General features: G+C 34.4%; 1 protein-coding gene across 2 annotated transcripts; it reads left to right on the top strand.

The window, feature by feature from the left end:
* The first annotated feature begins 424 nt into the window (after window positions 1–424).
* Window positions 425–23,636, top strand: LOC110464311 (cyclic nucleotide-binding domain-containing protein 2-like). Of its 2 annotated transcripts, XM_021519459.1 has the most exons (13): window positions 425–1,173; window positions 5,279–5,464; window positions 7,692–7,861; window positions 9,459–9,618; window positions 10,204–10,352; window positions 12,110–12,188; window positions 13,073–13,135; window positions 14,475–14,625; window positions 15,348–15,442; window positions 16,378–16,410; window positions 18,165–18,338; window positions 20,117–20,277; window positions 21,034–23,636. In XM_021519459.1, exons 1-13 carry the CDS (start codon window positions 616–618, stop codon window positions 21,494–21,496), a joined length of 2,442 nt encoding a protein of 813 aa, XP_021375134.1. In that variant the 5' UTR covers window positions 425–615; the 3' UTR covers window positions 21,497–23,636. The 2 variants fall into 2 exon arrangements, with proteins under 2 accessions (XP_021375134.1, XP_021375135.1); XM_021519460.1 differs by lacking the exon at window positions 16,378–16,410.

A 23,636-nucleotide genomic window follows, 5' to 3' on the forward strand; every position in this document is an offset into this window, starting at 1 on the left:
GGCGTGATGTTTCATACAATTTGGGTAGGGGCGTAAATGTTATAAAACTCTGACAATCTAGGTTATCCCCACTGACGGCTATTTAATACTTGTATTTGCAGTGAGTTCTAACGCGTCAATTTAATATTGAAAGAAAGTGGCAATATTTGAGAAAGGCTTACTTCCATTTGAACCTTAATCACACTGAAAATCACTGAATCCTGAGTAATGCGAATACATTTACATATATTTGAAAGGAATATTTCCTCTTTATTTATATATACATCGATACTCGGCTTTACCCGCACAAATTATTTCAGAAAAGGAAACATGTGTATATAATATACGATTTCTTATGTTAATATCTGTTATTGAGTTTAGTTTTCCATTTCAGTTGAGAACCACTCTATTGCACCGCAGGGAGCATGGAAACAGGGGGTAGATATAATACATATAACGCATATATTTGATTTTGAAACATGTAAGGATCTAAAAGTGTGAAATAGTGTTATTGAATATATTCACTGTTTACAAAAATGATACGAAGTCAAAATGATTGATTCGGGGAAAGTAGAATAGACCGAGAGGTAAGTTAATTTTGCGCTCTTCAAATGTCAAATCTTTTATGAAAACAACATGAAAGAGTCGTCAAATCTAGACGTTCTTAATAGACATTATGGAAATAAGGAGGCGAAAAACTGTAGAAGATTGCTTCACTCGGCTCCAGTGAGACGGAATGGAGGAAACCGACAATTGGATAAAGTTACTATCAACAATTCTTTACTTTTGGACGATTTAAGAGATAGACCAGAATGGATAAACCATCAAGGTGAACATGGAATTCAGATAACCATGGCAACAGGTCGTCATAATTTAAAACGAGAAATGACGAGTATTACTTGTCACGAATCTTGCATCCCTTTGTGTTATTCAAGGGACCACACGAACGTTTCGGGAATCTCGTCACGAAATACCGTCACACCGTTCCTGATAACACAACGACAGAAAACAAAGAACTGCTGGGCCAGTGAACGCGGGAGAAGGGACATCAATTCCGCAGTAATAAGGGAACGTTTAAAATCTGAAAGATCACGACGGCGATCAGCGAAATCCGCCGAAGGTCAGGAAAGAGCACGTCGTCAAAGTACAGTGTCAACTGATGACGGGGACAAAGAAAGGCAACCAAATGTACAGGTAAGCGTTTTGAACGGATTTATGTCTTTTGAACGCAAGTTATGTATTCTTCATATAGTGTATTATATAACCGTATAAGGATCCGTATTAATGATATTATAACAATTTTCTAAGCGTGTGTACTGGTTAATTTAGCACAACCAGTTAAATGTTTATGAGTGACGTGTTATGAATAGCACGATACATACGTTATTATCTTCGTAAGAAACAATGGTTTTGTCTGATGAAGGTTACAAAGTACGCACGTGCATGTATCGTGACAGTCATTGAAAGTCAATACATAAATAGTTTACTGGCTATAGTAACGTGCTAACAATCTTACCAACCTGAAAAATATGTTTTAAGATGTTGCTAAGCCTAGACCGATCGAACTTTATCTATATCTATATATGCCAATGCGTCATCTGTATTACCATTCTTCAAATTCAAGTTCAAATCGTCACCAACCATCCAATCTATGTAGAAATTTAATTCCACAGTGCAATTAAAACATACGTATCGACATCACTCTACGAGAGTTATGAGAGACTGTCAGTGAGAAAGTATTATTTGCACGTAACATTAGCTGATATTTTCAATCTAGAATGGCATTAAAGCGGTACTATACAATATACAATTGATTACCAAGTTTGCTAAGAATCTCAGTTGATTATATCAGGAATGAGGTTTATCCGTTTGGTATGGATAATAACAACTAAGTTTGTTTTGAACAAAAGCAGTAATTGCGAGATTTCGAAAACGTCTGTTTCCTTTGTCAAGCAAAGACCATCCATTGCACCACAAGTAGGGGTGGGTTTACCAAAGTCCATGTAAAAGCTGTAACTTAACAAACATTCGGGAAACTAGCCAGAAATTCAGGACACGACTACAAGAACATCAGAAAGACTTGAAGCAGTAAGTCTACACTAGAAATACAAGGAGGACAACGGAGAAACAATACATTGAATCAGTTCTTATAGAACATGCTTAAACACACAAGCTCATCATAGACTGGCATAAGTGTTTGAAAGGGTAGAAAACTGGAAAGTGAGGAAAATCAAATAATCCATCGGGGATTGGAGGGAAGGGAAAGCGATGTAGTGAACGGGGGAGGCCACCAGCTGAGTCATTTTTATAACCCGAATTTAATATCCAATAAGGGGCGGAATGGGTTACCATATTACATATGCGTACTCGTCCCTCTGCCTGTAGAGTGCTATTTGGCGAAACCTCTTCATAATTTCTGACAGCTTAATTTACTGACTCGACACATTGTAGCTTAGTGGGTTGTTTTTTCAGCAGTTTTGAGTCGAAACACCGGTCAATTGCACTCTTTACTTGACAAATGAAACAGATGTTTTCGAAAGCTCAGAAAAAAGTGTTCAGTTACTTTTTCTGTTCAAAACAAACTTATCAGTGATTTTACTATACATTTTGTTTTGTAATATTTTGTATTTGCCCTTTTGTACTTTTGAATATACTTGCGCTGGATCAACGACATACTCGACTCGAGGTACGGGTATTCGATACATACCAGTTCGTAATACAAATGCCGACTATATGACAATGCTACAAATCAATGATTATAAAACTAAGTAAGAATTGTGCAATACGTTAAATGTGCTAAAGTAAACAAAACAAAAACAAGAAAAACAACTAAATAACAAATTAGAAAATACTTTTTAAAATACATATTGTAATATCTACTTATTGAGATAATTTAGTTATTCTCTTTTCTCCTATTAAAACATGTAAAATAATATAAAGCATAAAGAAAGTGTAGTTTATAGTTCTGTGCAACTTTGTATGAAAATAACGGTTAACAAAATAAAACTAGTTGAGTTTTTCTAAACAAAGAATGTTACCCCTAAACATTTACAGTAACCTTCGTTCGACATTTAAATGGCTAGCTACAAATGTGGTTATGACAAAGTTCAACACCCTACCTATGGTATACAAGTATTAACATTAACATCGTCAGTAAATATCGAACATGTTTAAAGTGAATGTCACCGAGCCTAACACATTGTACGCATGAGTGATCTTTCTTCAGAATCCATTTCACATATTCAAATCATAATATGAACTTGTACAGAAAAGCAGGTATAAGGACTCCATATCACCATGTTTTATTATCATACTTTGTATTTATATTTGTGGTCATATTCAGTTCACGTTTAATGCGGTTTGTATTGAAATTAATATCAGTGAGGTGAATTTATTCAGCAAAAAATATGATAGTAATAATATAGATATTTATTTGTTTACAGGGCTTTTCAATTCATTCCGTAAATGTTTCGATAGTTATCTAACATTTCTGCTTTACAATAGACTTACGTCTGACTAATGAGCATGCGGATTTAATCTCTCCTTCAGACGATTGGCGAATAAAAAACACGAAGGTCACTTAAAAACAACAAAATGTTGACGTGTCAAGATAACAAAGCAGAACCAAGCAGATGGAAAAATCGGTCAAATTTATATCAAAACAAAACGTCACGTGTTGTTTGTTCAGAGATTGGAATACGTGCGGGCTTATTATTACGTTATGAATTACATGGAGTGCTTTTAAATACCGTAAATGCACGATATACTGTCCCTTGTTTATGTACCATGTTTATCCACCTTGCTTCTCATCCTTCGATCTACCCTTTCCCGTGTGTCTTTACGATGCCTTCATATGTCTCCCTCGAAACCAAAGTAATTTATAAAGCAATAATTTCGCGGGATAAATAATTGCAGTATTATAAGATTTAGATTTTATTAATCCATTTCTCATTAAGACACATTTATTGAATAACAATTAAAGCAAATTACAAATAAGTTCTCACAATTTGCTATTGAAACTAACGCATGTATTTGTTGTTTTATGAGATTTATAGTTTGATTCAAGGATTTGTTTGATTTTGATTTTGAAATAACATTGTCAACACCTGTAAAAGATTAACAAGTAATCTACTGTCAGTGTATTTGTTTAACTGCATATTGGAAGTGCTAGAAGCTGCTACATGTAAAAGATGTTTGATGAAGCAGGGAAGCATGTAATTGACTCATAGTGTAGCATTTCAAAATACTCAATACAATAATACGATTAACGTCACGTTTACCACAATTGGTACACTTTTGACAGTTTTTTAGTGATCTTTAAAAATTCAGATCTTGTATCTGGAATGTTTCTTGATTTTTGACAAAGACTACCTATGGTGGTTCATTTTCAGGAAAAGTTTTATATCTAAGTAATTTGTTTTTGAAAATAGAACTCTAGACTCGAAGTGAGTATTCGTCCGTTTTTCGGCCGTAAATAGTACCCAAATTGGTACACCATATCACAGGCTATGTAATTTGTTTTTAGTTCTACAAGTTGATGTGCCGATTACAACACAATATATTGCTTTTAAAGATACCATACTGAACTATAATTGTGTATATCCACTTTTTTATTGTCCGATTATCAGGACCAGAAATCAACATTTAAACATGCTTATATTTAACCCCTTGAACATCCTCCAAAATTTCATCGACGTACGTCGTTTTTACTGGTTTTCTGATATATTTACTTTGAAGTCATCGTGTACTCTTATAATGTTCCTGAAAACAAAACTATTCGGCAGAAATGCTGATAAATATCGCTTTTGTTATACTGTCAAAGGAAAGTGCTCAAATTTCGTTGTAAAGTACAATTCGAACAATTTTCTGACCGTGTACCAATTTGGGTAGTGCACCAATTGTGGTAGCGTGACGTTATCTTTTTTTTCCACATATCCTTTCTCCAGAATGTTAGAATTTGAAATAAAAATACTTTATTTTTCCTTGACATCAAAGATAACCTAAACTATTTCAAAAGAGAAGACAAGGACTATGTCAAATGTATTTCTTAAAATAGTCCTCATAAAGCTTCACTACAAACTAAACTTGTGGTATATCTATACTCATTGTTATCTTGATGGACACTTTGGTATTATTAATAATTTATTTATTTTACGCTTTTCTATGTGTTTTATAGTTCTGTGTAACTAATTAACAATATTTACACGATACAAGGGATGATTGAGTCTTGCAAAAGTAGAATTTAGAGAAATGGGTGAAAATATTAGATAATTTAAGATGTATATTTTCCATTGATTAGGCAATCAGTCGTTTCCGAGTGGCTATCCTATGTGTACGGATACTTGTCCGATGGCTGCGGATTATCATCAACATCAGTAACCGTATGACATCACGGACCGCAACGGAGGAACAGTGGTACACTTTGTACAATAGTAACGAGGCCCGGGCTCTTGCCTTCAACAAAGCCATGTTTGCAAGGGAGAGGGTAAGTAGTTCTACATTCTTGGTTATCATGATTATCATTTATTGTCTGTTATTAAGATCATATTGCATATAAAATACTTCTAGCTGTGAACATAAACCATAATGGCTTGCGCGCTCTTGTTTTTGCTAAATATATATTTGCTTTGAGCTCTCTGTACATGAATGTGCTTGGCTCGCTCCATAGATAAATCTGCCTTGCTCTCTCTAAACATGTTTCTGCCTGGCTCTCTACTAAGTACCTACTTGGCTCGGACCATACATGTATCGGCTTGGATCGCCCCATACATATATATGTTTTTCTCGCTTCATACATGTACAGTTATGTATCTGCTTGGCACGCTCCATACATGTACTGTATCTACTTGCCTCGCTCCATACAAGTATCTGTTTGCCATGCTCCATACAAGTATCTTTTGGCTCGCTCCATACATGTTTTGGCTTCGCTCGGACCATACTTATATATGTTTTGCCCGCTCCATACAAGTATCTTTTGGCTCGCTCCATACATGTAAATGACTGGCTAGCTCCATTCTTATATATGTTTTGGTCGCTCCATACAAGTATTCACTTGGCCCGCTACATATATGTATCTGCTTGGCTTGCTCCATACAGGTATCTGCTTGGCTCGCTCCATACAAGTACATTGTATCTGTTTGACCCGCTCCATACAAGTATCTTTTGGCTCGCATCATACATGTATATGCTTTTCTCGCTCAATACATGTTTTTGCTTCGCTCGGACCATACTGCGCTTGGCTCGTTCCGCACATGTATCTACTTGCCTCGTACCAAAGAAGTATCTTTTGGCTCGCTCCATATATGTATCTACTTGGCTTGTTCCAAAAAAGTATCTGCCTTGCTCGCTCCATACAAGTACATGGCATATGTTTGACCCGCTCCAAACATGTATCCACTTGCCTCCCTCCATACCAGTATTTGCTGGGCTCGCTCCTTACATATATACGTTTTGCTCGTTCCATACTTATATATGTTTTGCTCGCTCCATAAAAGTATCTTTTGGCTCGCTCCACACTTGTATATGTTTGGCTCGCTTCATACTGATATATGTTTTGCTCGCTCAATACACGTATCCTTTGGCTCGCTCCATACATGTATAAGTTTTGCTCGCTCCATACACGTATCCTTTGGCTCGCTCCATACATGTATAAGTTTTGCTCGCTCCATACACGTATCCTTTGGCTCGCTCCATACATGTATATGTTTAACTCGCTCCATACACGTATCCTTTGGCTCGCTCCATACATGTATATGTTTAACTCGCTCCATACACGTATCCTTTGGCTCGCTCCATACATGTATAAGTTTTGCTCGCTCCATACACGTATCCTTTGGCTCGCTCCATACATGTATATGTTTTACTCGCTCCATACACGTATCCTTTGGCTCGCTCCATGCATGTATATGTTCAACTCGCTCCATACACGTATCCTATGGCTCGCTCCATACATGTATATGTTTAACTCGCTCCATACACGTATCCTTTGGCTCGCTCCATACATGTATATGTTTGGCTCGCTCCATACTTTTATATCTTTTGCTCGCTCCATACACGTATCCTTTGGCTCGCTCTATACATGTATATGTTTTGCTCGCTCCATACACGTATCATTTGGCTTGCTCCTTACCTGTATATGTTTGGCCCGCTCCATACTTATATATGTTTTGCTCGCTCTAATAAGAATCTTTTGGCTCGTTCCATACTTGAATATGTTTGGCTCGCTCCATACTTGTATATGTTTGGCTCGCTCCATTCTTATATATATATTGCTCACTCCATACAAGTATTTACTTAGCTCCATACATGTATCTACTTGCCTCGCTCCATACAAGTACACTGTATCTGCTGGGCTTGCGTCTTACAAGTTTCTGCTTGGCTTGCTCCATACTTATATATGTTTTGCTCGCTCCATACAAGTATCCTTGGCTCGCTCCATACATGTATATGTTTGTCTCGTTCCATACTTTTATATGTTTTGCTCGCTCCATTTATTTACTTGGCTCGCTACATACATGTTTCAGCTTTGCTTGCTCCATACAAGTATCTGGCTTGGTATGCACAGTATTTGTTCTATTTACTTAAGGTTCAACAACTGTGTTTTGAAAAGACTTATTAGTAATAATTGAATTAGAATAATATAAGTTTGATGTATTTGATAAATTATTATTAATAATTCTGACGTTGACTAAAACCTTTTTTTATTTGTATAGACATTTGCGAAAGTACCAAACTGGGCTAAAGAGATTTTAGGCCAGGAACCAGAGGCCAGGACAGAGACTGACTGCCGAAGGCTTCACGCCCTCCTAAGGGGGCTTAAAAGCTTTGACAAGTTTACTGAGAAAATTCAACTGTCTATGTGTAGGGCTTTCCGTTATATATGGTAGGTATATGTAGGTACATGTACATCCAAGATTCACTGTTTTTCATTTTCAAAAATATCCTAACATTTCGGATGAAACCATCGCAACTGTTTCAAAAATGAACAATACGGTTAAATATTTTAATAAGTGTCGTTTGTTTGTTTGATTGTATGCTTGTTTGTTTGTTATTTGACGTCCTGGCAACAGCTGAGGATGTATTTAGACAGGTAGCGAGGGCGACAACAACGCAAAGAAAAGACTTGGTTAGATAGAAAAATGAAAAGTTATGTAATGGGGGCAGCGAATCAATTTCAGTATATTCAATGTCGTCTTAGTATACGATAATCGACTGTTACTTTGATATTATGAAGTGTTTATCTGTAAATGGTTCTAGACAAGGGATACAACGGCTGTAGCAGCCGATTTGTCGGCGTTCCTATCTCTAGTTTGTAACAAATCAAGTTTCCCTATACTATATCAATAGCATAATCTTTGTTCTCTCCCATAACAAACATTTTAAAGCAATCTGTTTGAGAGCTTTGAACCTGTTGACTTCTGACGTCACATACCGACTTTTGAGAAGACATTACAAATTCGATAAAATTTTGAATGACGATCATTCTGTATGATCAACAATAGATTGCAATCAATTAAATTATGCCTCTGAACAAAAGGAATGTTTTTAAGTATTGGACTTTATCCGTAAGGATTACAATTGGTGATTTGGGGTGTAAAACGAAACCAGCACTGCTTTGCTAAAACACCACATGCCTTATTTTAAATGTCTTGGATATTATTTCAGATATGTATGTATACCGTGGTTTATTAAATTACAGCAATATTGCTAAATGCGGTTGCCATAATCCTAACGACATTAGTTTCTTCTGCTGAAATAAGCCGTTATCTACCTTATGATATTTATGTTTATCAGAGTCGATGTTGGTTACATAGAATTTTTATACTAATCAGCAAGATATTTTTTATATCAAGTTTAATTATCCGTTCAAATGAATAATCGGAAATAGTGAAATCGAATTATGCTGCGTTCTGGGCCATGTCGGGATAAGTGGTAACGAAACATGTGATTGTACTGCATAATACATAAAATCATACAATTCTATCAACTGATTTTAAATAGATGTTTAAATCGGTTGACCTCAACAATGAAATGCATGTAATGAAGATAAAGTAAAAGTAAAAGATGCGGTTTTAAAATGATGACATGGGCGAAATGAGAAGTGCGTTATAGACCATCGAATGACTTTGATGCTTCACATAAATACATACAAATTGTTTTTGATCAAAGAAATGAACCCATTTTCGTCAGTACAGCCGAAGTTTGATTAAACCTTTTTTAAGTGACGTTTTACAGCATTTTGCTTTGTTTCTTAAACAAAAGAAAACATTTTGTAGATTAAGTGTGACCGTAGAAGCCTCCCCTAGTGGCATACCCACTCTCCTGGCCAGTTGCAAGTATATTCCTTTCCTGAACCTGCACAGTAAGCGTATGGTTTCAAGATGCACTGAGACCGCAAGATGCAGTAAAGCTGCAAGTAACTTAATTGTTTACTTTGGTGTATCCCTGACATTGCTTTATAAGTCTACTCTCTGTTTCAGTGTGGAAAACGGTCGAGTGATTCTAAGACGAGGACATGTTGGTTTTAATTTCTACTTTATGTACTCTGGATCTGTATTTGTGAATCTGGAAGATAGGAACATTGATGGAGATAAGTTTGAGAAAACTGAGACAGTCCTAGTCCGAGGTGATGCTTTTGGCGTAAGTTACCATAGAGATTTCTTGACAGAAAATGATCATCGAAAATAATTCACTGTCATTTCCCTCACCTCTCAGACTAGGGGAAAGGCAATACTATTTAGGATAATATACATTTATGATAGAAATAGAGAGCAGAAAAGTGTTGCTTTCATCTTACGTATTAAGAACAGAGAAAATATTTCCCCTTTAATGTATATATCTAATATACGTCTTACAATAAAAATGGATTGATTTTAAATATTAGTATAACCTCCGGTATCTGTCGCCAAATTTCGACAGTATTCATTACATGTACATGTACATGTATATTTAAAATTGCACGGGTTATACAATGATCGATATGTTATTATGTTTATCACGCTGTAATGGTATTAGATATTGCGTAAGAGGGATTTGTATCCCCGAACTGAACAGGAATAGCTATACAATACTCAGTTGTCATGAACGAATTCATATTTACTAAGTAGTTCTCTGTCTACTATCACCGTGAATTCACGAAATTATTATATTGCCACTTTTGAATGTTTTCCAAAATAGACACTTCATCAGTTATAAATAACAATTGTAAAACCGTCTTACACACAGGAGTTGGCTCTCCTACAGGACATTCGCCGGACAGCATCCATCACGTGCCGAGAGACATGTGAAATGCTAGTGGTGGATAAGGACACGTTTGCCAAAGTATGTCCTAAAATCTTTGAAGAGGAACTGGAGGAAAAAGAACGTTTTCTGTGGTTTGTATTGTATTGTGTTGTATAGTGCGTACATCGTGCACGTATGGTGCACACAACTGTGCGATTTAACAATCGTTTGCCCCGTTGTGCGCTTTTCTCCGCACGAATGTGCGAAATATTTGGTAGAATTGGTTGATCAATATTACGGAATGAAAAAAATCCGGAGCCATCGTATGGAATAAGGAAAACCGTATATCAATTTGATCATGATTTTGTTTAATTTTACAATGCGTGTTACACAGCGTTACAATGATCCTTAGACTGTCAAGCATACGAATTAGCTCCCAGGTAACAGAACAGGTAAATAAGATTTTGAAGATTGACCGGAGTGTTACCTGGCCTGTGCCTGACAAAGACAGTTGATATGTGATGCCATATGACCGTAATGAAAACACAACTGGACGTTAAGTATTTGTTATTTGCATTTGTTTCGGTCTATGGCACCATTTCGTCCGCACAAATATGCGCAAGCTAATAATCGTCCAGATTGTAATCGTTCGCACATCGTGCACACATCGTGCGAACATCGCGCGCACATCGCACATCGTGTAACGTTGTGCTTTCCCACAACTGTATATACTTGTTTCATTAGGGGATAACCCTTGCGGCGGTAAATCGTAAATATACTAATGAACTTGTATGTCACTCTTTTCCAAGCTTTCGGGCTTAGTCCTTCGTCAGGGATTAAATGTTACTGGACCTCTATGTCACATCCATCTTGACAACACAATGGCGTCATCAAACCATGACCTCACAAATTGTGACGTCATCATCATCATTTGGTATTGATACCATTGGAGAAAGCAGTGTTGAGTTTGTTAACCCAAAATTCCTCAATCACAAGCCTTTCTACTTTGGATTCCTCCTTAACCCTTTCCAGTACGCACACCCGCAAGTCCGATGTAGAATGACCTCTTCCAAGAAAGTGATGTGCCACCGGGTTATCTCTATTCAGCCGGATGTCCGCCACATGTTCCTTTATCCTTTCCTTCAGTGTACGCTCCGTCTCTCCCACATATACAGATATGTCACATTTCAAACATGATAAACAATATATAACATTACGGCTTTGACAGGACTGCCCATCTAGTGCCCTATATGTAGACTGGTAAGATGTATCAGTAGTTGTTTCTATGAGTCTATCACACACATCACAGTCGGGCGTACACGTATCCTTTGTTATCCGGAAACAGCGCTTCAACTTTACATGAGTTTCAATTTCATATGTGTTTTATGAACGAGTTTTATTTTGTTTTTCAACTTAGCGAGCCTCTGGTGAACTAAAGTGAAAAAATCCTGACGGGTTTCATAAATTTCATATGAAATGAAAACGAGTGAAAGATCCTTTTTATCACATAGTAAAGATTTGTTGTATTTATTCTTGTAAAACGACAGTTTTCATGCAACCTTAAAATGTAAAAAGCCGCAATTATGACTGAAGTACATAAGTCTGTGACGTCACGTATTTGTCTTAGGCGTGACGTCACAATTGAAACTTACAATTAACCACAGGGCTGCTAGGTCATATTACATAGGTTTATACGTCAATCTATGATATACGTAATTTTATATCAAGTGTTTTTTTCGATATTACCATTGGTTTATCTTTAAGCAGAGTAATGGGAATCCCGTTTAAAGTTGATTTTATTAATTTTATTTTTAATCAACAAATAAAGATTATCTAAACTTATATTTCCTGTCTTGTATACTTCAACCCTAATATTTCTAGGTCTAAAATAATTATTATTTATTTCCAGCCATTTACCGTTATTCAATAGCCGAGTATGGACTAAAGAAATGATAAAACGCATCTGTACCGAAGCTCAAATTCAGGAGGTAAGATGACTTCTGTGTGTTACACTTGGTGCCTTAATATTTCAAAGAATTAGTCTCCACATAAAAACCCTCTGCGCGCTTTCATTTGGGTCAACACGAGTGATAAGTTAGACAACTTGTTTACAAAGGTTGAAAATCAACAGGGTTGATATATTCATATAACACCAACTTATGTTGTTGTCCGATATGTATTAGATGTAATGAATACCTTAAGATAAGCTAGATAATTCTAACTAAACAACTTTTTATATGGTCCTTAAAATACTGGCACTAACGACGAGATAGTGACTGCTTAATGACGCTAGACTATATATGAGTTTATAGTTCATTGAGCCCTACGTTATTTGACAAAGACTTTAATTGGTGAGAGTAAAACACACTCAGGTTTACGTATGTCGGGACCTAATTATTATTTGATGTTTGATATTTGACTCCACCTTGTTCGAGTTTGCTGAATTCTACTACATCTTATACAATATGTATTTTTGCGGTAGTTTCTATATAACTGAGAACGAAAGAATGATATACGTATAATTTTTGTTACAAGATAACCTTGTTTTATTGATAATATTCTTCCAGACACATTCTGACGGTAGAAGGGGGTTCGAGAAAAACTTGATAGGGGAGAGCCTTGACATATATTAGTTTCATTTATTTCCACAATAGTTTTGTATATGCTGCATCAAATAAAAAAATTGTTTAAAAATGGAAAAAGTTTTCGGTTGTTTTTGACAATGTGACCAAAACCTGTAATTGTGAGTACAATCTCCAAGATTCTAACAGTAAATTAGATGGGATACTCTTTATTTACTTAGTTAGCCTTTATAGTTATCGACCAAAACAAAAAGGAAAGATTCTTTTGATGGTGTTTGCATATTTTTCAGTACAAGACTAACAAGGTTATCGTAGTTGACAGTGATGAAGAATGGATCTACGTCTGCATGGAGGTAAGGAAGACAACTTTATGTAAGGGAGATCACTTTATGTAAGGGAGATAACTTTATGTAAGGCAGATATCCAAATGCAAGGAAGATGGTTGAGGGAATAGGATACAATACTGTTTATCATTTATACAAATTGTTGTCATAAGATGAGAACACATATCTGCGCATTCAAACTGTGTCTGTTGTGTATAAAACAAAGGTATGATAATCCGAAACTGGCAATTCTTAGAGGTATTTTATATTTAAAGTGATGGAAACCGTGCTTGTTATTTTACCATGTCTTGTTCTTAGTTTATAACAACTGTAATGATAACTGTATGAACTCTCTTATAGTGGTCTATGTCTGTTTAAGAGTAGATTTAAACAAAGGTTAAACAGTGTAAAATGTCAGTATTGAGGTAAGGGAGATAACACTGAAATAAAATGTCTCTCGTAACATAATGTTATGTTAGGTGTTAATCGAAATGATGATAAAGTTCCGTTTAAATGTTTTCTGCGATGCACGGTACCATCGTTATTGTGTGTGTGTGTGATACGAAGGTCGATGTTTATGATAATGCTCGTAAGTGTGCATAGATGTGTTATTGCCATTACCTCGATTCCCGCTATGAGTCAATGTAATTGCTTGGATTCGAACTTGAATTACCTGTGTGTCGTCGATAAATCAACCGAAACTTATCCTCCTCCGGAACACTTGCTCTTATTTTCATTGCGTTTTTCAACGGTCTCTTTGTAAATTCTTCTTTAGTTTTATCGGTTTAGCCCTAACCCTAACCCTAACCCTAAACAGATACAAAATAATGATATTGTTGAAAGTTCTAATTCACTTAAAGAATAACTGACTATATCATATCATATACAAAATACATTATATGTTTGTAGGATATAGTTTGATTTTGTTTTGTGCTTTTAAATGTTTTGGACAGACGGTTTCTATAATCTTGAATTATCAATATATGACGTCACAATATGTCATTTATGAGATCATACACATAACAACAAAATCAAGTGCTAAAATAGGTTATGGTACATGATAATTATGTCGTTTAACAATCTGAATCTGCACATCTTATTAATACCAATTAAAGTTTCTTGAAAGATTTAAACAAAACATTTCCAAGATTTCATATGAGCATGCGTATGCTAAGAATTTTCCCCAGTGAACATGTGGCACCTTTTATTTATTTATTTTTTTTGCAAGAAAAATATATGGATACGTTATTTGATATTGTTATTATTTTATTTGTCATGATAACTAAAATATATGTCATTACAAAAACAACATAGACCGTCAAAGTGCTATCTTTCTAAGAATGTCCTCTTCCTGATATTTCTTATACAGGGGAAATGTCAGATCATAAGGAGAGTGGCATTAGACTTGAAGTCTAGTCATAAGAAGAAATCATCACTTGCGAAACGGCCGTCTACCCCAATGTTATCTGACGAGGTCCTGGATATCCTTGGCAAGCTTAAAACAATACAGGACAACAAAAGTATGCCTTATTTTTATCTGGTTATCTTTTATGTATTTGTTGCATAAACTCCAATGAATATTGATTTTCAAAATAAATTAGAAATAATAAATCTATTGCAGGCGAAATTTGTAAATTTGTGCGTTAAAGTGCACCTTTCTCTTTGTCTGTATTTCTTATATGTTCTGGAAGACTGAATGCATATATTTTTATTATGTTGTAAATTAAGTTACCACTTAAAGAGTCTACATTAGCTTTATATTTGGCTTTTGACTTCATATTTCTGGTACTTATTTCACATAGGGTAAAACCGTTGATTGACGTATAATGAAATGGTAGTTATACAATGTATTCGCTTTTTGTCCTGATGAATGGATTACGTAGTAGAATTATTTTTATCTTATTTATAGAATGCTACGGTCGTTGCCAAGACGCCATTTCAACATCCCGGATTAAAGTATTTGATATGAGTCAAGCCATACTTTGTCTTGGGTAGTTACAAATGTAGTAGTAACCATGGTTACCTAATAAATATGTCTGATACTTCATTACATATTTCAAAGTTAAGATTCTCAGGTATGTTACATTATGTCAGCAGTGTTTGCATCACATGTGGTATCATATTAAAATGGGACTTTCTGTTGTTGCTTTTCTGTTATAGGGACGGATATTAAAGCCATACATATGTACGGTACTTAGAATAATGTCTTTATGCATAGTATTATGTTATCTATGATTATCAGATAAGCAAGAAGCAGAATCAGATGATTCGGATGATGAAATCGGCAAAGAAAGAATGCTGGATTCTATGTCCCTGGAATACCGAAGAGACGGCAGGGTAACTGGATTTATAAAACTCCATATATATGTATATATACATAAACAAGATTTTGCTTCAAAGACATATTCCACAGTTCTCTATTGATCTTAATATTTTACTGGAAAATGACAATTTCAGCTATTGTTTTATTTTCGGCTTTTGCACTCTTGAATTCAAAATGAAGCAAAATATCATAAAAGTGTGTAAAATTAGCAAAACCTCTACATATGCGTTATCGAAGTCAACACCAGTTTTTTGTACTACTACGTGCAAAAAGTTGACTGGTCGATTTTATAACTGTTTCGTTAATGAGAATAAGACACAACATCACGATTGAACCATAATTAGGTGGATGAAGTATGAGGTCTATGATGCCTTAAGTAGAAGTAATTGAATGTCTTACTCAGAGCTACAGAATATGTCTTTTTCTAAATATCATCATCATATATAGCAATGCATATTACTATATAATCGAGCATGATGCAAAACAATATTATACAGTACTGTAACATTTAGTAGTGCTTCCTATATTTTGTATACAACATATATAAATAACCCATATTTCCAGAATTGTCTTACTTTGGTATATCGGCTAACTTTCGGATAGATTTATTACATAGTATGTAGATCGAAATCGGGCAGCCATTTATATAAACACATGCACTTGGATCACTTTTATTTTGCGATTTTCTTCCAATAAAAGACTACCGGTGATTTATACCCATGAACGTAAACGAAAACAATAATATTTTCATTACTCAATTGTTTTTATGTGACCATCTGTTGAAATACTTTAAATCGTAGTCGGGTTTTTTACGGAATCAATGCGAATTTGTCGATCTTGCAAAATAAAAGTGATTTAAAGTTTTAAAAAATCCCTATAAGCGTATCAAATAACAATGTATGTATTTATACATATATCTAAATGATGCATAACTTCTTTTACAAACCAGACAAAGGACTACATTAGCTCTCTATTGGAACAGGTATGACATCTTGGCACACCCCTCCCCCGACCTGTTATCTCCTTATTATATTTTCTTCCCATAGATAAAAAGCCTGGTCAGTTTTCAGTTTTCTTAAAATATAACTATCAGAACAGCCAAGCCAAGCTTATTATAATGTAGACTCGAATTAACCGGAGCTGCAAGTGATGAAATGTTGATGTATTACTCGCAAAAATTCTTTTTTTTCTGTCTGATATCCCTTTTTACGATGCTGTGCGATCGATTGCAAATAAAATCAATTGTGTATTCTGTGAATACAATATCAATAGCATATGTTTTAGTAAAACTCGATCTTTCTACAAATGTCGAACTCCCCACGAAGTCATTTATAGCTTTATTGTCAACCTAATGTATCTGAAGTAAAATGACGAACTTGAAAAACGCAAAAACTATCATCAAACAAAAAATCATAAATGATGTTGTCAGTCGTTAGCTTACCAGGCTTTTGGCCAGCAGTCCCCACGTTCACCACAAAGTAGTAACGAAATTGCTCAACAATTACATTCGCTCTTTCTTTTCTTCTTTGTAATGGTGAAGCACATTGCACGTTTTTCTTTTCTACTTTTCCTGTGTTATTATACAGATGTAGATGGTCCAATCTGTGTGTTTCTAATGTCTTGTGCATGAATTTCTTCCTGAAAATTTGTTTTCAGTGCACATGTGTGAATAGTACAGACAATAAAAGTACAGTCCATACGTGTATCTGTGCTAGTTACAGTTGAAAAGTAAATGATTTTGAGCTTATTGGCTTTATAAGCCGCCAGTTATTGTTGCTAAATTGTAGATGCAGCGACTGAAGGTGTGTTTTATGTTTCTTTGTTGTCAAATTATTTATAGTTCCTGGATAGTAACATTGATTATTTGTATGATAAACAGTAGATAGATCCAGTATTCAATCCATACATTTGTTCGTTTTTTGATATTTTGTTTTCAGGTGTTCAATTTTGGAACATTTATAATTCTAAAAAATGCACTGCAAGATTGATATGTATATTGAATAGTTCTTATTACAAACGTTTTAATATAAAGAAAAAACTTCTCTTTGTGATAATAGATATTGTATTGAATTTTCAAAAAATAAATCGTTCCGTTCAAATTAACAATTACGATGATAATGAGATATTTTAACGTGGAAGTTACACATCCACATTCTATATATGAATATATGTGTGGTCTGATAATAGTTGCAATACAAATTGATGGGTGGATTGGTGAGGTGGCACTATAAATTATACTGTTGGTTGGAAACGCGTATCCACTACAAACAAAACACAATACATCTCAAACACACACGCAGGCATACACACATAGGGAGATATTAGCCAGGTGACATAGGAATAGTAGTTAGCGCCTGGTAAGGCAGCTCCTACGAATTCCTCAAAATGGTATTAATTAATATATATGCTAATTGTATTGATTGTATGAATTGTAAATCTATGTACTGTAAAGCGCTTTTGAGTGGCTTATTCTAGCAAGATAGGGCGCTATATCAAATGCATAAAAATATTATCATGTATAACATGGACATTTTGATAACTGCCATTCAAAATGAAAACTAATGCAATAAAGCATCAAAGACTTTGTCTTTTTAAAGACTTTTCTTTAATATCTTGTTGAGCAAGCAGCTTAAAATAATGGCAACTGTTTGAAATCAGTATTATTTGTATGATGAATAAATGATACCCTAAATAAATCAGAAATAAAGATATATATATTACTGATATTATTTACAGCGTCGCCGGTTAATGAAGAATCCGGACAAAGACGCTGTCATAGAGAAAAAGGAAGTTATGGCAATTAAAGGGACGATAACCCTCACATCACTTATGGCACAGAACAAGAAAAGTCCTGACGGGAAAGACTACGTTTATTTGAATATCGGCGAGTTACATAGCAAAGACGTTTTCGTAAGGATTTTTCTTTTTCAGTTAAGTAGTATGGTCAATAGAGAAATATATCAATTATTGCAATGTGCATGATAACTCTTTTACATATAATCCAAAGGTTTGAGTAAAGTGGATTTTATTTATCATCTGTTTATTTACATTTACCTTCATAATATCATTACGATACATACGTGTTGTGATACCATCACATCATTTGGTCATTTGACCACTATCATGACGTCACTAATCTGATTGCAACATCACTGAATTTTTCTGTTTCAAGAACCTTACGAATTGACGTTGGGAGTGCGAAATAACAAAATAAATCATAAATTTTGTATCTGATCTCATCATAAACAATTCATATTTTTACAATCGGCATTAAGGTCCCATATCACACATTGACAATTTTGTCAAGTCCCTTATCAAATTTATCAGTTATAGAAATACGTGGTATAGCACCATATCACTATATGATAAGAGATTAATTGCTTAAGTAATGAAAGCATATATATCACAGAGTTATGTTTGTGTAAGGAATGATCGTACGTGTCGACTATATTGAACAGTGGCCTCTTGCTGAGTGTAAAACCAAACACCTAACATGTTTTTGCATCGCCCATCCTTTCTTCCGTTGTTCTGCTTTGGATTCTCCTAAAATACTGTGTCATTAACTTTTTTTCTACCAATTGGCATATGGGTCATATAACCTAAGTTCCGATGAATAGTTTCAACGTTAATGCATAATTAATAGAATAATTAATTAATTCTGTATCTGATTATATATTGGAATTAAATAATAAGAAATGTATTTCTTACTAAAGCACTACTAAAGTGCGCTTAATTTTAAATATGCATTGTAAAGGAATTTAAGAAAATAATCTTTTTTTAAAAACACAACAATATACCAACTTCATGCTGTTTTTAGAGATTGAAAAAACAGGGGTTTTATAGATCACTTTTAAAACAAATGTGCACATATTGTTCTGCACAAATTAACCATATATCTCCTTGAATATTAATCCGTCTTCAAATTTAACAGTATGGTGCAACTTATACATATATCTACATTCTGTATGCTTAGACCCATTGACAAAAAATACATTCATAAATGCATAACACAGGTGTTCATAGAATCTCAGCACGTGGGAACTGATAGTAACCTGATCACACTGCGTAGTAATACACTACAAAAACTACTCACTCGGAACGACCGACCTAGATGCTTAATTCTTACATCTTAAAATATTATTGAACTGTGCTTTGTGAAATATCCACGTATTCACGTGTCCTGTGCTACAAATAAACATTGAATATGGAACTACATTTTGTTGTGTTATTGTTGTTGACGGTTGCTAAGATCTCTCACGATAGTGTCACATTTCCCCGCGAAAAAACACTGTTCTCGCCACTGCGTTGCACCCGTGTATAAGCAGGAACAAACCCTGTTTATTTGTTTTATTCGTTGTTATATCGATCCACTGAAAGGATTCGTCAATGTAAATATAAGGAATGATATTTATTTTTTCAACATTTATGAGGTCATAACAACAATGGGTTTTTGGACATATTTTACATGAATCGCTAACGCGATTCATTCAATAGGTCCATAAACCCATTGTTGTTATGACCTCATAAATGTTGAAAAAATAAAAATCATTCCTTAAGTGTAATATCAGAAATGAGATATCTTATTGAATATCATATGGATGCAAACATCTTTCTTTTATAGAAGTGCGGAACAATTGTCAATTAACATTGTAGGGTTTCGAATTAAAAAACAAATTTTCATTTTACAGGACTTGTTCTGCATCATGTATCCGTCCCGGCGTCCTGCCAACAGCACTTTGATATTAGTCAGTCTTGGTTCCCGGATGATGAGAATCAAGCGGAAGAACTTCTTCAACACGACAAGCCACGATGCTCTACTGCATGCTAAACGATTAGCCAAAAAAGAAAGGTAAATACTGTACGGCCAGTTTCACTTTCACGTTTACTGCTTCCAAGTCAGTTGATTAAGGATCGTAAAAACCCTTTGTCGTTTGTTCCAGTAAATCAGCTGCTTAACTAACAAGTCACTTAATGATAACTTGTTTTTTTTCTATGGATGCACCCATACAATGTATATTATCTTAGAGTACAACAGTTACAACTAGCAAAAGTTAAAAAAAAATATGAATACCAAGCATATATTATGATAGCAAAAGTGTCATCGTTGTTCTTACTTTAGCGAAGTTGCCATTATCTAGTCCTCGTCAGTACCAGCTCAAGATTGAAAGGGATCTATCTTGAGCATTTCTATCCTATAATTATAGTTTAAGAATCAGACCAAATCAAAGACTCTAAATTTGTATATTTGGTCGAAAAAATTAGATGCAGTAGTCCTCTATTATATAATATACGGTATATGATTATTTTAATAGTTTTCATTTCATATGACTGATGAAAAGAGTCCTCAACATCATATGATTTGAGTCGGGTTCAAGCTGTTTATGTTATATTACTTGTACAAAGAATGTATTTTCATTTTCTGAAAATTGACGTCATGTCTTTGTTTCTTATATTTTACGTCATAATTGAAGTAAAAAGAAAACAAACAAAAAACAAATACAAAACAAACAAATCACATAACTTGTCAAACATGTAGGTGATTTTGGTAGCCTGATTAAAACATTTATGCCTAATATTTATATTTGGTTATTATTATGCTGTTTAGATACCCAAGTGAAGAAATGCTCTTAAGATCGTACCGAGAAAAGACAATGTGGGATAACTACAAATCACATGTGGTCACAGAAATTGTTGGACCACACTTGAAGAAAAATGGCAGATTCTCCAACATTTCCAAAGATCAACTCAACATCATGAAAGAACGGAACGAACAGAAGGAAATTTTGTTATCAACTTTAAAACGAAACATGGTCATTTCCAAGGCGACGAAGACAGAAGACGATGAAAATGATGGCAGCAGTGATGAAAAATACAATTATGGCGATACCATTCCACAGCAAGTTTTTGTATTACCTCATCAGCTGAAGATACACGTGTCTGTCGAACCGATCCCATCAAACCTTGCAGTTGGCAGGAGAACTTCCGTTTTAACAAAGCCGGGTTTCATTCGGGAATCTCAAGGAATTGAAAGATCGAAAACAGATTTAAAGACAGTAAATTGTTCTTAAGCTGTTGATATACTATCTACAATCTGATATGACACTGACAGCAAGATCACCAATATCAACGTATTTAGTAACATATTTTCTATTCATTTTTTGACACGTGTACATCAAATGATAACTAAAAGGATTGAATAATAGACAAGACTTTCAATCAAGATTCAAGTATCGAAACTTACATCTTTAAGAGGGTATATGTTGTTATTGTCTTAGTGCTTAATCTTAAGCAGTAAGTCAAGTACACTGCTAAAATAAGACTTTGTTATTATAAGCAATCGTACATGTATATAGTACATACACATTTCATTCGGTGCTTTATTGTCGATTTTGGTTGTGGTTTTATTTTGCTTCTTTAAATTAAAAATAGGCAGAATAATGATTAATGTTATTTCCGATGTACCAATCTCTTGCCTGTTGCGATAGTGATACTTCACATTGTAAAAAAAACAATAGAATTATATATTCTGTCACTAAAACTTATTAAACAGTTGGTGAATCATATACATAAGCAGTGTACTGTACAATCCGTGAAATTGTACGAAATCAGAAAAAAGTTTTTTCCAATTTAAAAAACTCATTGCAACTGTAAAATTACTCAAAAAGTCTGCTATCGCAACATCAAAAGCAATTGTAATTGCAATTGTCATTTTGTAATTCCGTTGTGGATATCTTGAATATCTTTAGTTTGTTGCTTTTATATAGGTAAAGTGCATATAAATCCGGTCTCTGGCAAAAAAAAAGTTTTTTTTGTTTTATTTACCATAGAACTTACATGGAATAGATAGTTTATTTATTATTCCGGCAAACTGGTCAATGTAGTTCTTTTTCATATGTCTGGTTATTGGTTATTGTGCTTAATACAACAGATACGGATTTCACTGAGACAGGATTCTTGTTCAAATCGATTCGTGGCACTGTCAGAAAAAAAAAAAAGAAAAAAAAATCTTTGTTACATCAAAAAATTAATTAAGTTCTTTCTACTTTTGAATACCCGTCCTTTCAATGTTAAGGAAAGAACATTTTGGTATGGTATGGTATTCCAAGTATTATTGAGTGCTTTGACGGGTTTTCTTAAAGCAATGTACAATATTTTTAAAGTAAGTCTTTATATCAGTCATGCTTTAAATAGCCTTCAATATGTTGAAGTTGCTTTTCCACTACTCCCAATTTCGTACTTATGAATAGCTGGAAACTTCAAGACCTCTTCTACATCATCTGCTTTCCTTCTGGATATTTCTTAACAAAAATTGGATTAATTGGGAATTCTCGCTATTGAAAGACGGCACATTGCAGAAACATATAAAGGTTCTTTGTTACCATTCTTGATAAGCTATTTGATACAGTTAGCCTGACATGAAGCGGAAACAATGCTGGTAAAGGAGATATACAGGTTGTTCCCATATGAATGTCAACAGTCTGCTGGAAAATCTTGCAATCAAACTCAAAAAAGATATTGTCAAGCAGATAGAATTAGTCACACTCGGAATCCTCAGAATATTTCATTTGATGACAGTGGGTTGATTTACGTACTGTGTAAATGTAATATGATTTAAAACATTCACAACTTTCTTCTTTCGAAACAATGTTTGCCTTTTGCTGAAAAGAACCCTTACATAGTAAGAGAATGAAGGCATTCCTTCCGTTTCATATGAGGTATGGAACACGCAATGTTCATGGTAGACATGTAGAATGTTCTGATTTACAAAGAAAAACAGTTTTTAGGTAAGAATAATTCGACTTAATCAAAACTTTACTTTCGAATCCCTCAAATCCGCATACCATTAATTCCAGTTCTGTAGTATAGCATGTCATAATTCGACGGACATTATGTAACCCTGATTTAAATGGATTAAGAATGATATTGCATTGTCGAACGCTATATTTTATCACAGAAGGATATTGATATCCTTTTGAATGTAAGAATTTGTCCTATAATTTGTGTATAATAAGTTGTCATAATTTGCAAGAAATTGCTAATTCATTGGTGTTTTAAATATATGGTTTTCACTGTTAAAAACTTAACAAGTGTGTTAGAGTAATTTACTCACCATGGCTTGAAGCCTGAGCCGTTAAAACACTGTACTGCTATTAATTTAGTAGAATTAATTGACAACACATATTGTTAATTAACATTGCAATAAACAAC

The sequence above is a fragment of the Mizuhopecten yessoensis genome, unplaced genomic scaffold (genome assembly GCF_002113885.1).
Source record: "Mizuhopecten yessoensis strain PY_sf001 unplaced genomic scaffold, ASM211388v2 scaffold10985, whole genome shotgun sequence".
In the NCBI taxonomy this organism is placed as follows: Eukaryota; Metazoa; Mollusca; class Bivalvia; order Pectinida; family Pectinidae; genus Mizuhopecten; species Mizuhopecten yessoensis.

Excerpts from the sequence above, each read along its gene's own strand:
- LOC110464311 (XM_021519459.1), top strand. The coding sequence starts at position 616 with ATGAAAGAGTCGTCAAATCTAGACGTTCTTAATAGACATTATGGAAAT. Across the intron at positions 1,174-5,278 it reads AAAGGCAACCAAATGTACAG|GCAATCAGTCGTTTCCGAGT; the intron begins GTAAGCGTTTTG and ends TCCATTGATTAG. Across the intron at positions 5,465-7,691 it reads CCATGTTTGCAAGGGAGAGG|ACATTTGCGAAAGTACCAAA; the intron begins GTAAGTAGTTCT and ends TTATTTGTATAG.